This window comes from Syngnathus acus, chromosome 1, assembly GCF_901709675.1.
Source record: "Syngnathus acus chromosome 1, fSynAcu1.2, whole genome shotgun sequence".
NCBI classification, from domain to species: Eukaryota; Metazoa; Chordata; class Actinopteri; order Syngnathiformes; family Syngnathidae; genus Syngnathus; species Syngnathus acus.
The window spans coordinates 3,108,185-3,121,839 of record NC_051087.1 but is presented as its reverse complement, the minus strand read 5'-3'; the positions used below and the strand labels follow the sequence as shown (position 1 = coordinate 3,121,839).

The following is a 13,655-nucleotide window of genomic DNA, read 5'->3' as shown; positions in this document are numbered from 1 at the left end:
CTCGTAACACAGCGCCACCTAACACCATTAGAAAAAGATAATATATAATTAATAAATCTGTAATAACCACACTCTAGAGAAAAACACGCGGATATTTTTTAGATAACTTAAAATACATACTTATTCATCAGTTGTTGGAGAATATTTTGCGGAGAATATTTTGCCGTGACAAAACGTCTCATCGAGTGTTCCGCCCTTGTGAGCAAGTCGGTCATGTTTGATTGTGACACTGGCAGAATTTCGCAGGAAGAATCCGCCGAAGAACTACAAGCTGCCCTAACATCATTTTACCTTCACACTGGTGTTGCCGACATTTGTCTAGCTGGGAGTGGATATTAGGTAACATGGCTGAATGGAGAATAGTACATTTTAGTCTGCTTATCGTTGTCACAAATGTTAGCCATTGTGGGCTCACCACAAAGCTTATTGGTGCGAGTTGGTGCTGAGAACTCTCCATCCCATCCATGGGACTATGATGGAATCCTTTTGTAATGTATTGTTACTGTTCTGCATGATCTCAGCATTGCTGAAATCCAAACTTTGTCCTCAGTAGAAACCATGGCAGGACCTGTCAGTCTGGAACTCGATCCCATCTTCCTGAAGGGACTGAGTTACCTGCACTCCAAGAGCAAAGATTCTGCTGAGAAGCTCAAAGCGCTGCTTGATGAGTCCCTTTCCAGAGGGAGCGACACATCCTATCGCTTGGTCCAAAAAGTATGTCGCTATTGGGAATAAGACAAACTGTTGTCATCATATAAGGTGGTTGAGTGCCAGGACTGGTGTCACAAACTAACATTCTGCAGTACATTTTTCTGTGACCAGCTCTTTTTTTATAAGAAAAAGTCCAGTAAGTTATTTTAACTTTTGACGTCCCGAGAGACAAATAAGTTTCCTGTTTTGTGTGTATTTTCAGGATCTGGAGGTGTCCAAAGTTTCCGTGTCAAAACTTAGCTTCAGCAAGCAGGACTCCAAGTCCTCTTCCAGCTCTTCATCCTCCAGCATAGGTAGCAAATCCAGCTCTGATAAGAGCAAGAAGGACACTGATAGGAGATCTTCTGAGAAGGTATAGATAAATCATTTGATCGGGTGAGGGGGGATTCACAAATTGGCGTTAAAATAAATATCTTGTCCCTGGGATCTTCGTGATCAACAACAGGTTAGGGTTGACTTTGGCGACGTGGACCCGCCGAAAAAGCCTCGTTTAGAGAAGCAGGATCGCTCGTCGCCAGTTACCGTGCAGACGAGCAAAGACCTCCTTCCTAACCTCAACGACTATGACGAAACCAACGCTGACGACTTTGCCATGGAAATGGGCTTGGCGTGCGTTGTTTGCAGGTATGTGTGAACATGGTTCATATTAATTGTGGACATTGCGGAGTCATCATCTGTTGTTTTAATTTCTCCAAAGACAAATGACGGTATCCATGGGAAACCAGCTGGTAGAGTGCCAAGAGTGCCATAACTTGTATCACCAGGACTGTCACAAACCCCAAGTGACAGACAAAGAGGTCAACGACCCCAGGCTGGTGTGGTATTGTGCTCGCTGCACCCGACAAATGAAGCGTATGGTGAGAAACATTAGCTTTCCTAAATTTGTACAGAGCAACAAATACCTGGTTCTTCCATGTTGGGCATAACTGTAACACACTGTTTGTTTGCACTAGGCGCAAAAGCCCCCGCAGAAGCCTTCCCCGGCCTCCGCCTCATCAGCACCGGTTGTGATAAAAGACACTCTGGTGAAAAAGTCGGAACTTAAAACCAAGCCGGACACCACTAGCACCTTCCAGGCTTTCAAACGGACAGAAGTGAAGGTACGTGTAGAAGGCGGTTTGCTTTTTTGTTGACTGTTTTCAGATCGTGTCCAAACCGGTTGCCAACCTCTGTCGTTTGCAGACTTCCACGTCGGCCAATCCCACCGGCAACAACTCGTCGTCGTCAGGCAGCGGTCTCACGGGCTGGGCCGCGTTTGGCGCTAAGACCAGTCCATCCCTTCCCATCAGCTCCAAATTGGGTTCTTCGGGACCAAGCGGGAGCAACAAGGCAATGACTACACCACCCGGCCAGAAACCGGTAGGTCTTTCCGGTCTCGCCGGAGCCAAGTCCGGACTCGGGGCTGCGAAGGTTCCCGGGAGCGGCAACGGAAATGGCTCGAGCCAGGTATCACTGAAACCGCCACCCTTGACCCTGGGCAAGCAACCGCTTAACCGCTCATCCAGTAGCGAGAGCCAAGGGAAGGGTTCCGCCTTGTCGTCGGGGGCGGGCTCCCCTGGCAGCTCCCAGGCCAGTCCAGGAGCGAGTGGCACAGGTGGGAGTAATAACGGAGGAAGTAACGGAAACAATGGGAACGGCTCTAAGGTTCCACCGGGAGAAAAAGCACCAACATCTCAAGAGTCCCAGTTCAACGCCATGAAACGGTTGCAGTTGGTGAAGAAAAAAGCAGCACAGAAAAAGATCAAGAAATAAGCGGACAAAAGTTCAGTTCACTGTGGTACGGTACTGAATGTTTTGCTTTTCCATCGTCAAGACTTGTGAAGAGTTCCTTAATTGCCACTTTGCCAGCTTGACACTTTGCTCGAATCATGAAAGACACACAAAACCCAAGACCAAGATCTTTGTTTCTTCTTCTACTGATGATGTTGTCTGTGATCTTATTTCTATGGAGTGAGAGCATACATACATTTACATACTTGAATCTTACTTTTTGTAAATGCTGCTGCTCTACTGTGTCCCAACTAATCCAGCCCGAGTCATTCTCTTTCTAAATTGCAAATGTAATAAAAATTCCACATATGAACAGCAACAAAGAGTCATGTGATGTAATATACAATAATGGATCAAATTAAAAAAGTAATGAAAGCAAATATGAATCGTCATTTTCATAGATGTTGTTTAATATTGTAATAAAATAGAAACAACAGAATCACATTCAATTTCTCTGATAAATTATTTCACGTACGATTTTTACTTCATTTAAAAATGTATTCATATAAAATATTACTTCTAAACACTGTTGTAAAAGTGCGCAGCACAGCAGCTCATATAAAAATGTTCTTCATTCGGTCCACATTGTCAATATGACAAAATCCACAGTTTGCTTTCACAAAGCACAAATATTCAGCTGAAATGATCCGTGAAACAATGATAATAGTCTGGATTTTTTTTTTTTTTTTTATGCATAGGACATCCTACCAAGGTAGTTGGCGGGGACATATCCCCGCTGACCATCAACCTCCGCGAGCCACCATTCCTTGTTACCGCCCTGGTCATTGAATTGCAAGATGCGTACATGCTGGTACTCCTGCAACGTCAGCTCCTGGTCACAACGGGCTTCAAATGCATATACGGCGTAGTACTGTGCAAAAAAAAAGCAGAAGTTGGTTAAAAAAACTCAAATGTTCCTTGTCCTCAATATATAAATTAAACCAGCAGATGGCACTGTTGGCTAGATTTTTGTCGTAATAGCGCCACCTGCCATGTTTCCTACCTGCTGAGCGTCTGTGTCAAACGAAACCTCCAGGTCACCCACGGTGTCCAATTCGCCCTGAAGGCCTGAAAGGTTGGAGCTACTGTCGGTGGTGTTGAGACTGAAGCTCCTCAGGCTGCTGCTTCCACTGCCCGATACAAAAAGGCTCAGGTTGTCAAAGTCTTCGTCGGTCATGGTGGGCGGTTGCTGTTCTTGTTGCTGCTGTTTGGCCGCCTGGCCTTTCCTCTGCGAGTCCCTCAGAGGGTTGTACTGCTTTAAGAACGTGGAGTACACGTATCCCTGTTTCCCTAATTGTAGAAAAGTGGAACAAGTAGAGTTTACAAGCATCATCCAGAAATCTTTCAAGACAACAGTATCTTATTGAGTATTCTAAGACTTGTTCATTGTTCTGTTGTAGCTACAAGCTACACGCAGAGCTTTGCTAACTCCAGGTATAGAATAAGATCAGAATAAGATCCCGCAAGACAACTTGTGGGGATTCTTGTCATCCCAGGGGGAAACAAGTCTTCCATTGTTCTTCTTAGCACTCTCAAAAAAAAAACGTGTTGTCACAGAAAGTCTAAGAGCGGAATTGATTTTGTCCTTGTTTTGGAACCGCCGAGGCTTTTTATTCCTAAGTAACGCCGCCGACAACGTGGTTTGTTGTGGTGTTACGAGGGAACAGATCCCCAGAGGAAAGACTAAAGCGATCGGCAACTATCGCAAGAACACCTGGGACTCGCTCTTTTTTGTAAGAAAGTTTTCTCTGCCAGATTCACGTCAATTGGGGTGCGATGAATTTATCCGATCCAGGTATTAGGCCTGACCCGTTTTGGGGATCGTCTTGCTTTGCGTCTAACTCAGGACTTGACGTTCAAGCACAAACTCGCCTCCGGTGTGAACCAGCCAGCGGCTGCTACTGCCCAACGGGTCTGTGTCCTCCAGCAAGGCCACCAGCTCCCCCTCCAGCAGGCTGAGGTCCTCCTTCTGGCAGCCGTTGCACTTCCTCTTCAACTGGTACAGACGACTCGGGGGATATTCGGCCAGCAGTCGGGCGCGTTGTTCTTCTGTCTGATGCTCCACCTCCGGCGTCTGGAAGACAACAAGTGTTGTTAGGTATGTATGGAGTATGTGAGCTGGCACGCTGTGTGGAGCTTCAGGTGGAGAGAGTTCTTCCAGGGGATACTTTGAAACATTACAGAGGAAGCTTTTTAAGTGTAAATGGCTGAGACCTGATGGAGCATGGAATTGCCCCAGTTAATCACCACCTGGGGGTGTCCTTTGTGTTCATCTTTATCACTTGGAATTTTCCACCAAACTGTGAAACTCTTTGAGGGAAACGAGGGACTTTGAACTTGACATCCAGACAGACGACGATCTTGACACTGAACTGATGAAGGCACTCGAGTAAGAAAGCTGCGGGTTGAATCTAGGTCAGCTTTTTTTTTCCCCGTGTGATATTTGCTTGTCCCATCGTCCAAAAACATGTATGATAAGTTTGTCGATTGTATTTAAAGTTCACGAGAGTCAGTCAAGATTCTGAATTGTCTACGGTGTCGGCAAAAAAAAATATTTGTTAAAGACACTTAATTGTCTTGAAGCCTCAAGATTGTCTTTGGTATTTACCAAACATAGTCTTCAACGTTTCAGTCACAGGAGGCGCAAAATAAGCGGCATCGTCATGCAAATTAGTTCTGCGACCGCTTATCTTACCGCTATTTTTTTGTCTCGTTGCCTCTCGAAGCTGACTTTCCGCTCCATGAGTTTCTGTGCATTCTCTTTGACAAACACCAGATTGTTCAGCTCATCCATGATGCTGTTCTGCACCTCAGCGATGTTAGACAACGGAGCCTGTGAAAGACTTTGCAAATTAGCATTTTAGCGTAATATAAATATGCTGCTTTTTTTGCTACCCACTGGTAGTTGCTGTATGGAGGGAGCAGCCAACAAAATTTCCTCCATCAGGCCTCTGAGCAAGGTCACGATATACGCCGCGCAGTTAGTGAGGATAGCGTAGGCAGCCATGTTGAACCGTTGCAACTCCTCCACGAGCAACGCGTTGAGAGCCTCGTAGTCCCTCCTGGCGGGACCGGGTGGGTCTACGGATACCAAGCACGGGGTGGAGGAAGAGGTAGATGACGAGGATGAGGACGAAAACGACGAGCGCTCCAGCCGGCTGCAGTAATCTAGCAGTTTGTCGTAACGTTTCTGGATGAGCTTTTGGGGCGCAGTGAACATGCCCTGAAGAGATGAAAGTGGGCCGAGGACCAGACGCTCCATGTTGTCTTTCTGTGAGAAGACAATATTGGACGTTGAGCGGGAGTCATTTTAATGAAGAGAGCCACGGAATGCTGACATCAACGCTGCTGAGATGCTACCGCTACTAGCTAAGAAGACGTTAGCATCTTTAGTTAGCTTTTAGAGCCCTAACAAAGTAGACAAGCCTCTATTTGTGCGCTAAAGACAGCAAAAGGTTACTTCGGTTACTTTTTACGTATTTCAGCGGGCCAATTTGAATCCTTTCATTGAGAAAAAGTTCAAATTCAGGATGTTACATCGGATAGTCATGTTAGCAATTCATTTGAAACGCCAAGTCCATTAAATAAAAATTTAATGGATAATTTTGAAGAATTTCTTTCTGAAGTACACTCAAATCGTGAAAACCGACAACTTTAGGATTTATTTCAACCCGGTCAGACTAGAAATTAATCGTCGACGGTTTGCCAGAACATGATTCAACATCATATATTTCATATCACTCTTCTTCATGACTCACGTAGCGCTCATAGGGGTCGTGACTTTTCGTGTGCGATGAGCCGTTTGACTCTTTGATTATGCTCTCCATCTCGTGGACTTTGTTAACAGCGACGGACACCATCTCCTGAGTTGGACGTGACCATAAAATCATGAGCAAACAAAGAATATCAAGGCCGTACGTTTTAAGACTTTTCACCAACCTGAGTGTACTGCAAGTAACTTTGGAGATTCTTCACTAGCTGCCTTACTGCTTTCTCCAGACCCCTGAAGAGTTTCTCCTCTCTGTCGAACACTTCGTCCCTCACCTGCGGGTTGAAATTAAAAGCTCAAATTTTTTGGATTCTGAGAAGAATCCAAAATAATAGGCAGTATTTTGAAGATGGTTCTTACTTGTGGTTCAACTCCAGTGAGGATCTTGAGATAACCTGCGAAGCGATCACCTTTCTTCCTAATGGAGTGAATATTGAGCTTGTGAAGTTTACGCAGAGTTCCTTCATCTTCTGAATTTTTGTACTTCATTACTGGAAATCCATATGATAAGAGAAGACAATGTATAAGATCACTTTGCTCCATCTTGTATTTCGCCAATCACCTCACCTATGTCTTTGCGTCGCTTGAACTCGTTGATGTTGACGTTGATGATCTTCACGGCGGTGAAGGCTTCTTGCAACGGCCGGAAATCGGGGTGATCTTCGGGCGTGGCCTGCCACAGCTCGCCCAGCAGCAGCGGGTATTTCATGATCCTCTGGACTGGCTTGATGAGAAGCGAACCCATGTCCAGCAAGTGGGGCTTCCCTCTGTGATGTAAAACGATCGTGGAAAATAGACCCCCCAAAAAAGTCTGCAGGGTTCAATTTTTTGGGCATACTCACTTTTGGTCATAGAGTTTCCTGTAAATCAAAAGAAGACACAAGATTTGAATTTGGATTCTTTCATAACATTTTGGAAGCTCAAAAGTTGAACGCCCCTGAGAACATACAATTTTGACGTTTATCCGTACTGTTCCAGCATACCTCAGCAAGAAATCAGTTTTAGAGGAAAAATATTTGCCTAAAGGGTCAGAAGAGTCGCTAAAATATTGACACAAAATCCCAAGTTGCTAAATCTGTGTAGGCCGGCTTCCTTGTACGATTTATCTTTGCCCTTCTGCGTTTACGTGCACATACAACCTCCGTTTCAAAATGGAGTGTTAGGAACCAGAGTGAATTAAGCGTGCTGAAATGATTTACCCTTTGTGTAATTCAACCAAATAAATCCGAGACCTTTCAATAATACCCATGGGAACTCTTTTGAATGGTTCAACGTTAGAGATTCCACTTTATTAGGAAGTTGTCGAGAGAAATGAATATTGTGAGGAAGTACTACTCACTTCATTGCTCGTAAACACGTCGTGAAATGTTGCTTTATTCCTTCCTCTTTTTCGTAGGATTCCAGCACCATGTTGGCATCATCGTGATGGTAGCAGTAAATCTTATAGACATCCTCTAAAGCTGCTTTTTCCTGGATGAATACTTCTCCTTCACATTCAAACAAACATTTTTCAAAAAATTTGATTAACCAGGCATCGACGGATAAGGAGGGCGGGCGATGAATATTACCGATAATGACCGCCTCAGGATCCGGGTCGGACAGGGCTTCCCGAAGTCTATTTAGGAGTGCGGATGAGACTTCACACACCGTCTCCATGTTGGTGAACAGATGATCCACATCGACAACCTAACGTAACAGTGGGCAGAACATTTCTCCATCAAAAATTCTAATTTGCTAAGATCCACAAGAACCCACCTGTATGCTTCTCAGAGGCTGCAACACTTCTCGGATGCACAGCGCCAGGTCAGTATGGAAGTCTTTTTCAGTCTGTATCAGCTCTTGGATGACTTTTGATCGGCGATTCATCTTTCTCGACCGGACCTCCTCTGGGTCCAGCGCAGGCGAGGCAGGACTGGACAAGTCGTGCGGTGTCATTTTTTCTGCGCAAGAGCAATTATTGTGAGGAAAGCTTGGTACTATTGTGGTTTGCATGTTTGCTGAAGTCTCAAGTTAGAATCTTGTAGGCAGGTTCTCCCTGTACTTCCACCAGTTGTCTTCACAATTTGATCAGAAGACTTTAAATTGTCGATGATAATGGCAGAGGTATGTGAATTCTAACATTTTTAATCGTGTGTTTGTGTTCAAGTGATGGCCATACCACATGAATGCACTACAATATCATAGCAAAAGCTAGGATAGCGGTGTTAGCACGGATTAGCATTAGCTAACAGCTTTGGCTGGCTACCGCAAACCGATACATTTTAGAATATTTGGCAAAATTATCTGGAGTTCTTCTGTCAAATATTTTTATACTTCATTATTTTATCCATTTTTTAATTGAAAATTTGATACATTTTTAGTTTGTAATTGAAAAAGGAAAGAAAATGCCACCAATCGACAAACTGGTGTTCGTCTATTTGTTAGCAAGCAGGATAGCCCAAAAAGATAAAATACAATTCTACTAACATAAACGTCGAATCGAAGTCTCTTTGTTCCGTTAACTTTGCGGCCTTCTTTTGGTGTATTATGTCAAATGTATTATTTGTTAGTAATGCTAGCATGTCGCCACTTAGCATTGCGACGTCAAGGTCGGCGAAGACGGAGAGAATCGTGACCTTAATTTTGCAATGATTCCGAATACATGGCTACTGTTTGTATACAAAATGTTCAAGCTTCAGCCCGTGCAGGAAGGAATAAACGTGCTGATCCATCAGGAAAGGGCATTTCTTGGGAGAATAAAACTTTCGGAGCTTCCTGCAGTATTTCACGGTGAACTAATTATTGTGACTGGAGCGCCACGAGGCCTCATTTAACATGCCAGTCAGGCTCACTGCGCTCTTTTTTTTTTTTTTTATGGCTCATGCCGCCTAATCAGTCTGCGACGGCTGTGCGCTTGACTTCGGGCAAGAGAGAAGCCGCCTCGCCGCCTAATGGATGCCACACACGCGGCCTCCAGCTCAGGGCGTGATTGTGAGTAAAGGCAAGGCTGCAGGGAGCTCGTGTCAGGTTACGGAACGAATTGCGCCGCTGATGTAATGCGCCGGCGTGCTCAGGCATTCCATCTGCTCGCCGGCCATTAATTTGCTCGCACCTTTGCAAGGACACACACACACATGCGTATGCACACGCACGAAACGATTTGACCACAGTCCGAGAAGCCACAGCATGCTGAATTGCTTAGTGCATAAAATATTCCATATTCCAGTCAAGCCACTATAAATAGACTGTAAATCAAATAATTCATAACACTGCTCAGCAAATGGACCACCATCCAACTTAAGATATATTTTTTTAATAAATCTGTTTTATGTAAGGCTCGTAAGTGGGTGGGAATAAAAGAGTGAAAGTGGATATTTGGAGAGGCAGCCTCATCCCATTTATATATGTGTATAAATATATATAAATGAAGTGAATGAGCTACTATATGACATGTGATGTCACGAGAAAACTATCTCTTCACAAATATAACATTTTGATGGGTTTCACTCAAAATATCAAAAGTCCGCTCATTTGCAGAATAATTTAACCTGATTATTGAAAATTAACAAACATTTACACTTTAACCAAAGCATTTTCACTGTCCGTTCAGTGAGTAAATAGCTATTTAGCACGTAGCTTTATAAGAAGCGCATCTATTGGCTAACATAGTGTGAACAAAAAGCCTTTTGTCCATTGCATGTGCACTGCTCCTCAAAGACTCTTTTATTTATTTATTTTTTTAATTTCTAAAAATGCCAGAAAGTTACATCGTTGCAAACCATTTTAAAACGGTTCATTAAAAGTGCTGCAGATCACATCCGGACTTCTTTGTCCATTTATTCTTTTTGTGAGTTCCCATGAAAGTGGATCCAGGGCTTTTCACTGCCTCGGCCCATTGAAAAGGATCTTGGTGTATCCTGTATCACCACGGAGTAAAAACGACATGGCTCTCCAAAACATGTTCAGTGGGATCTGATGTCTACTGAGAATTCCGCGAGAATAACTTACGTTTTTAGGAATGTACTCCAAGTAGTATTTGTTGTACTAGTATTTCACCGAGGTCACGTTGCACGGGTCGACCAACCTGTCCGGCAGGCAGGTGACAACTTTTTTGACTTGCTCACGTGTTTCCTCTTTCTGGTGAAGTCATCGCTGTGTCAATATTTGCAATGGTAATATCCCCGTCAATATGTCATGCGCTTTGTCGGCATGTGCGTGCGGGCCAAAGCCAAAACAGGGACTGATGGCAGGTTTACTGAAAACAACAAGAGTTGCCATTGTGCAAGTTTGTTGAGGCAAAACTCAAATTGCCAAAAGAGCACTCGAGTGAAGAGTAAAGCTGCAAAAAAATGTTTGTGTGTGTGTAGCCTATGCTAAATATGCGTGAAAGCGGCATTATCAGTCGACGAACAATCGGGAGGAAGCTAGTTTCCGAAAAGGGTCAACGCACAAGACAAGTGTTGCAGGAAAGCCAACATAGTTTTGACTATAAGGGTGATGTCACTCATTTGGCCTGAAGTGTGACATTCCCAACCATTGACTCCCGTAGACGGGTTGTCTGGGAACGTGTATGTGTAAAAACACAGCGTCAGCATCATAAGCTTGTTCTCTAGCTTAACTAAAATCAGCTGAGTTCAGGGGGGGGGGACTCGAGTCACATGACTTGACTCGAGTCGGATTTAAGACGCTTGGGACATGCTTGCTAAAATCTTGCTTTTAAAAAAAAGACTCAATGTTGACTTGAACTATATGGTTCGATAAGTCTTGTGTGTTTCAATTCGAAAGAATACATTTTCTAGCCGGTGACCTGTTTATTGTGATTTGACATTGTATGTGTGTGTGAGTGTGTGTACATATAGTGCAACCTGGCAACCCAGGCAGTTTCCTCTAATGCATCATTGCAGAGGCCACCAAATGAAGCAGATATTATAGAAGGTTGCTCTAGGGATTAATTAATTATGCAGTAAAAAAAAACAATGGCTTAAAGTTATAACCGAAACAACAACTTCACTGTGAAGTTCACCAGTAGCATGAACATGAACAAAATGAATGGAGATCGTGATTAAGTCAGAAGATAAGAAACTAAGAGATTAGTGTGGGACAATTTAAATTAGTGTATGTAAAATGTAAAAATGTGCGAATATATGACAAGCTTGTATGAATTATCCGTAACCCCAAATAATGGCTTGACTGGACATGCTTGAAATTTATCCAGGCCTTGACTTGTTATCTTGGCCATAGTAACTCAAATAAAGCCGCCTCTGAAAATCATTTGCGGAAAGCAAGAATGTCAAAGTGCAACGCTTGTTTACCAGCTGGTGTGCGCCGCACTTATCGGCACAGTTTGCATATGTGGATCCTGTCCCCGTGAGAGTTTCTCCACCTCACAGGAACATAACAGGTGCAAGGCTCTTGTGTCATACTAGTCATCTCAAAGTTTTCCAGGCTGACCATTCATTTGTTGCCACTCAGGGGATGTCATTAGCCATCTTACCTTTAAGTTTAGCGCTGTACTCCGTCTTGTCAGACTGACTGCGCCTCACCAGCGTCCCCAGGTTGATGTCACCTTTGCAGGTGTCGTCAGTCACGATGCTGTCCGTCTTCCTCCTCTCCAGGTAGCGCAGGAACACAGGTCGGTTCCTGCGCTTGATGACCTTCTCCCCTTTCTTCTCGGCCCCGCCGGCCTCGTTGGGATCCATGGTGAGCTTGCCCCGTAGCTCGTCCGGTAAGGAAGGCAGCCCTGGGAGCGGGAACAGGTGCACGTCTTTCCCCTGTGTGATGGTTACCTGCTCTGTGCAGGTAACAAAGCTCCGCCCCTCCCGTGTTCATCTGACATGAGAACTGCGTGAACACGCCTCTGCTATGGGATGTGACTTCCCTAGAAAAAGTTTTTCGAGCTACAAACCTGAGAGAGAATGTCAGCGCGCCCTCTTGAACCCACATGTAAAAAAAAAAATTAATAAAAAAATCTAAATAATGAATTTCAATGCTATGACGTGACACAAAAAGTTAAAACAGACCACATAGTGTATTGATTTGTCATTGTTATCTTTTGGTATTGTTATTTTATTATTATGAATTATGGATATTATGAATAATCATGTACATTAGCTACAAATGGTATTTAAATTATGGCTATATGTCTAATATGAACAATGTAGGGATTGAAAGTGTATCCAAAAATGTTTTTATAAAGCAATATCAATTATTATTTTGGTAATGGTATCTGTATAATGAAATAACAAAGAAATATTATTTGCCATTATGGTGATGGTGTAGTGCTTGTATAAATAAAATGAAAAATATGAAATATAGTTATTGTTTGACAGAATTTAATACATGTCCATTTGTCTTTATGTTGACTTTTTTGAATGTTTAATTATAAGGCTACGCACATTAGCTATACATAATATATTCTTATTTTTGAAATGGAACAGAAAGTCATGTTGCAAGCAGCTGAAAGTTGAATAAAGATTTTTCCTCAGCAAAAGAAAAATGAAAAATAATTATGCATCAAATGTAAGGCAGGTCCAGCAGGTTTTTGAGTAACACAATGAATGGAGGCATTTACTCCCAATTGAAAGCCCGTGTAATGTGAGCTCACCAGTTTCACTCCCATGACACTCACTGGGCAGGCCTGCGTATCATAAAGACATGACGACAACGTGTCACACACCAAATAAGTCTCAGGTATTTCTGTGAGTAGAGCAACGTTCCGACTCTTATTCAGATTCATGCAAATGCTGAGTCAGCAAGCTCCTATGTTTGGTCCCTTGGGGGTTTAGGGTTACATCATGTCTTTCAAAGTGCAGCTTTGCGGGAAGACACAAGTCCAACTTTTTCAATGTTTACCCAATGTTGGATCACCATTAATTTGACATTGTATTGAACTAGTATCAATGCTAATCGATTGATCCATGTTGTCACGTACAGAATTAACAGTTTGGAGTGAACGGAATCACAGTTCTCTGGTAATTGCATCAAAAACAACTATGCACTTTTGGCTTTTTGATAACCCACTTGCTCAACCTGCAGATGACATCATTTGTTTGAGCGTGCTGCGGGCATATGGCGATAAAAGATGATGGAGGCCAAGGGCAGATTGTTTGTTCATGGCACAGGGCATGTGGACTTTGAGCTCATCATGCAATGTCAACATTAAAGTCATAAAACTGTCAAAAAAGGATTTGTTTTTGCACACTCTTGGAAACTCACTAGAATTTTCTCAGCTTTTGAAATGGGTTTGTTGTGAATTATGTGTTCTTTATGGGGAATTTAACCTAAGGGGCCAATGAGAAGCAATAATTTAGACTTGCCATCATTTAATTGTTGTTGTTTTTAAAAGCACATTCTCTCCCCTTTCTACATATGACCTATTTTGCTCCCTACATTTAAAAAATATATAATTTTCGTGCATTGCTCCTTG

At 43.2% G+C, this 13,655-nt stretch overlaps 2 protein-coding genes across 5 annotated transcripts; one reads left to right on the top strand and one right to left on the bottom strand.

The window, feature by feature from the left end:
- Positions 1 to 212: 212 nt before the first annotated feature.
- ints12 (integrator complex subunit 12) lies at positions 213 to 2,834 on the top strand. Of its 4 annotated transcripts, none has more exons than XM_037258003.1 (7): positions 213 to 339; positions 554 to 714; positions 914 to 1,063; positions 1,157 to 1,335; positions 1,409 to 1,568; positions 1,665 to 1,811; positions 1,894 to 2,834. In XM_037258003.1, the coding sequence occupies exons 2-7, from the start codon at positions 559 to 561 to the stop codon at positions 2,461 to 2,463; spliced, it is 1,362 nt and encodes a 453-aa protein (XP_037113898.1). In that variant the 5' UTR covers positions 213 to 339; positions 554 to 558; the 3' UTR covers positions 2,464 to 2,834. The 4 variants fall into 4 exon arrangements, with proteins under 4 accessions (XP_037113898.1, XP_037113890.1, XP_037113873.1 ...); XM_037257995.1 differs by having other exon boundaries at positions 551 to 714; XM_037257978.1 differs by having other exon boundaries at positions 214 to 301; positions 551 to 714.
- Positions 2,835 to 2,920: 86 nt separating this feature from the next.
- On the bottom strand, positions 2,921 to 12,034 carry arhgef38 (Rho guanine nucleotide exchange factor (GEF) 38). Its single transcript, XM_037257942.1, has 14 exons — positions 11,724 to 12,034; positions 8,006 to 8,190; positions 7,819 to 7,936; positions 7,590 to 7,737; positions 7,093 to 7,110; positions 6,818 to 7,017; positions 6,611 to 6,741; positions 6,421 to 6,525; positions 6,240 to 6,344; positions 5,381 to 5,752; positions 5,177 to 5,314; positions 4,354 to 4,555; positions 3,485 to 3,771; positions 2,921 to 3,352 (listed from the first exon to the last, which is right to left on the bottom strand). Exons 1-14 carry the CDS (start codon positions 11,926 to 11,928, stop codon positions 3,170 to 3,172), a joined length of 2,397 nt encoding a protein of 798 aa, XP_037113837.1. The 5' UTR covers positions 11,929 to 12,034; the 3' UTR covers positions 2,921 to 3,169.
- Between the last annotated feature and the right edge of the window lie 1,621 nt (positions 12,035 to 13,655).

What these genes read in the sequence shown, in the direction of transcription:
- ints12 (XM_037257978.1), top strand. Translation starts at nt 214, where the DNA reads ATGTTTGATTGTGACACTGGCAGAATTTCGCAGGAAGAATCCGCCGAA. An exon ending in TTGGCGTGCGTTGTTTGCAG is followed by an intron (nt 1,336 to 1,408) that starts GTATGTGTGAAC and finishes ATTTCTCCAAAG; the next exon opens with ACAAATGACGGTATCCATGG. An exon ending in CCCGACAAATGAAGCGTATG is followed by an intron (nt 1,569 to 1,664) that starts GTGAGAAACATT and finishes TGTTTGCACTAG; the next exon opens with GCGCAAAAGCCCCCGCAGAA.
- arhgef38 (XM_037257942.1), bottom strand. Translation starts at nt 11,928, where the DNA reads ATGGATCCCAACGAGGCCGGCGGGGCCGAGAAGAAAGGGGAGAAGGTC. An exon ending in CCTCCATACAGCAACTACCA is followed by an intron (nt 5,315 to 5,380) that starts GTGGGTAGCAAA and finishes AGTCTTTCACAG; the next exon opens with GCTCCGTTGTCTAACATCGC. An exon ending in CTGGCTGGTTCACACCGGAG is followed by an intron (nt 3,772 to 4,353) that starts GCGAGTTTGTGC and finishes TTCTACAATTAG; the next exon opens with GGAAACAGGGATACGTGTAC.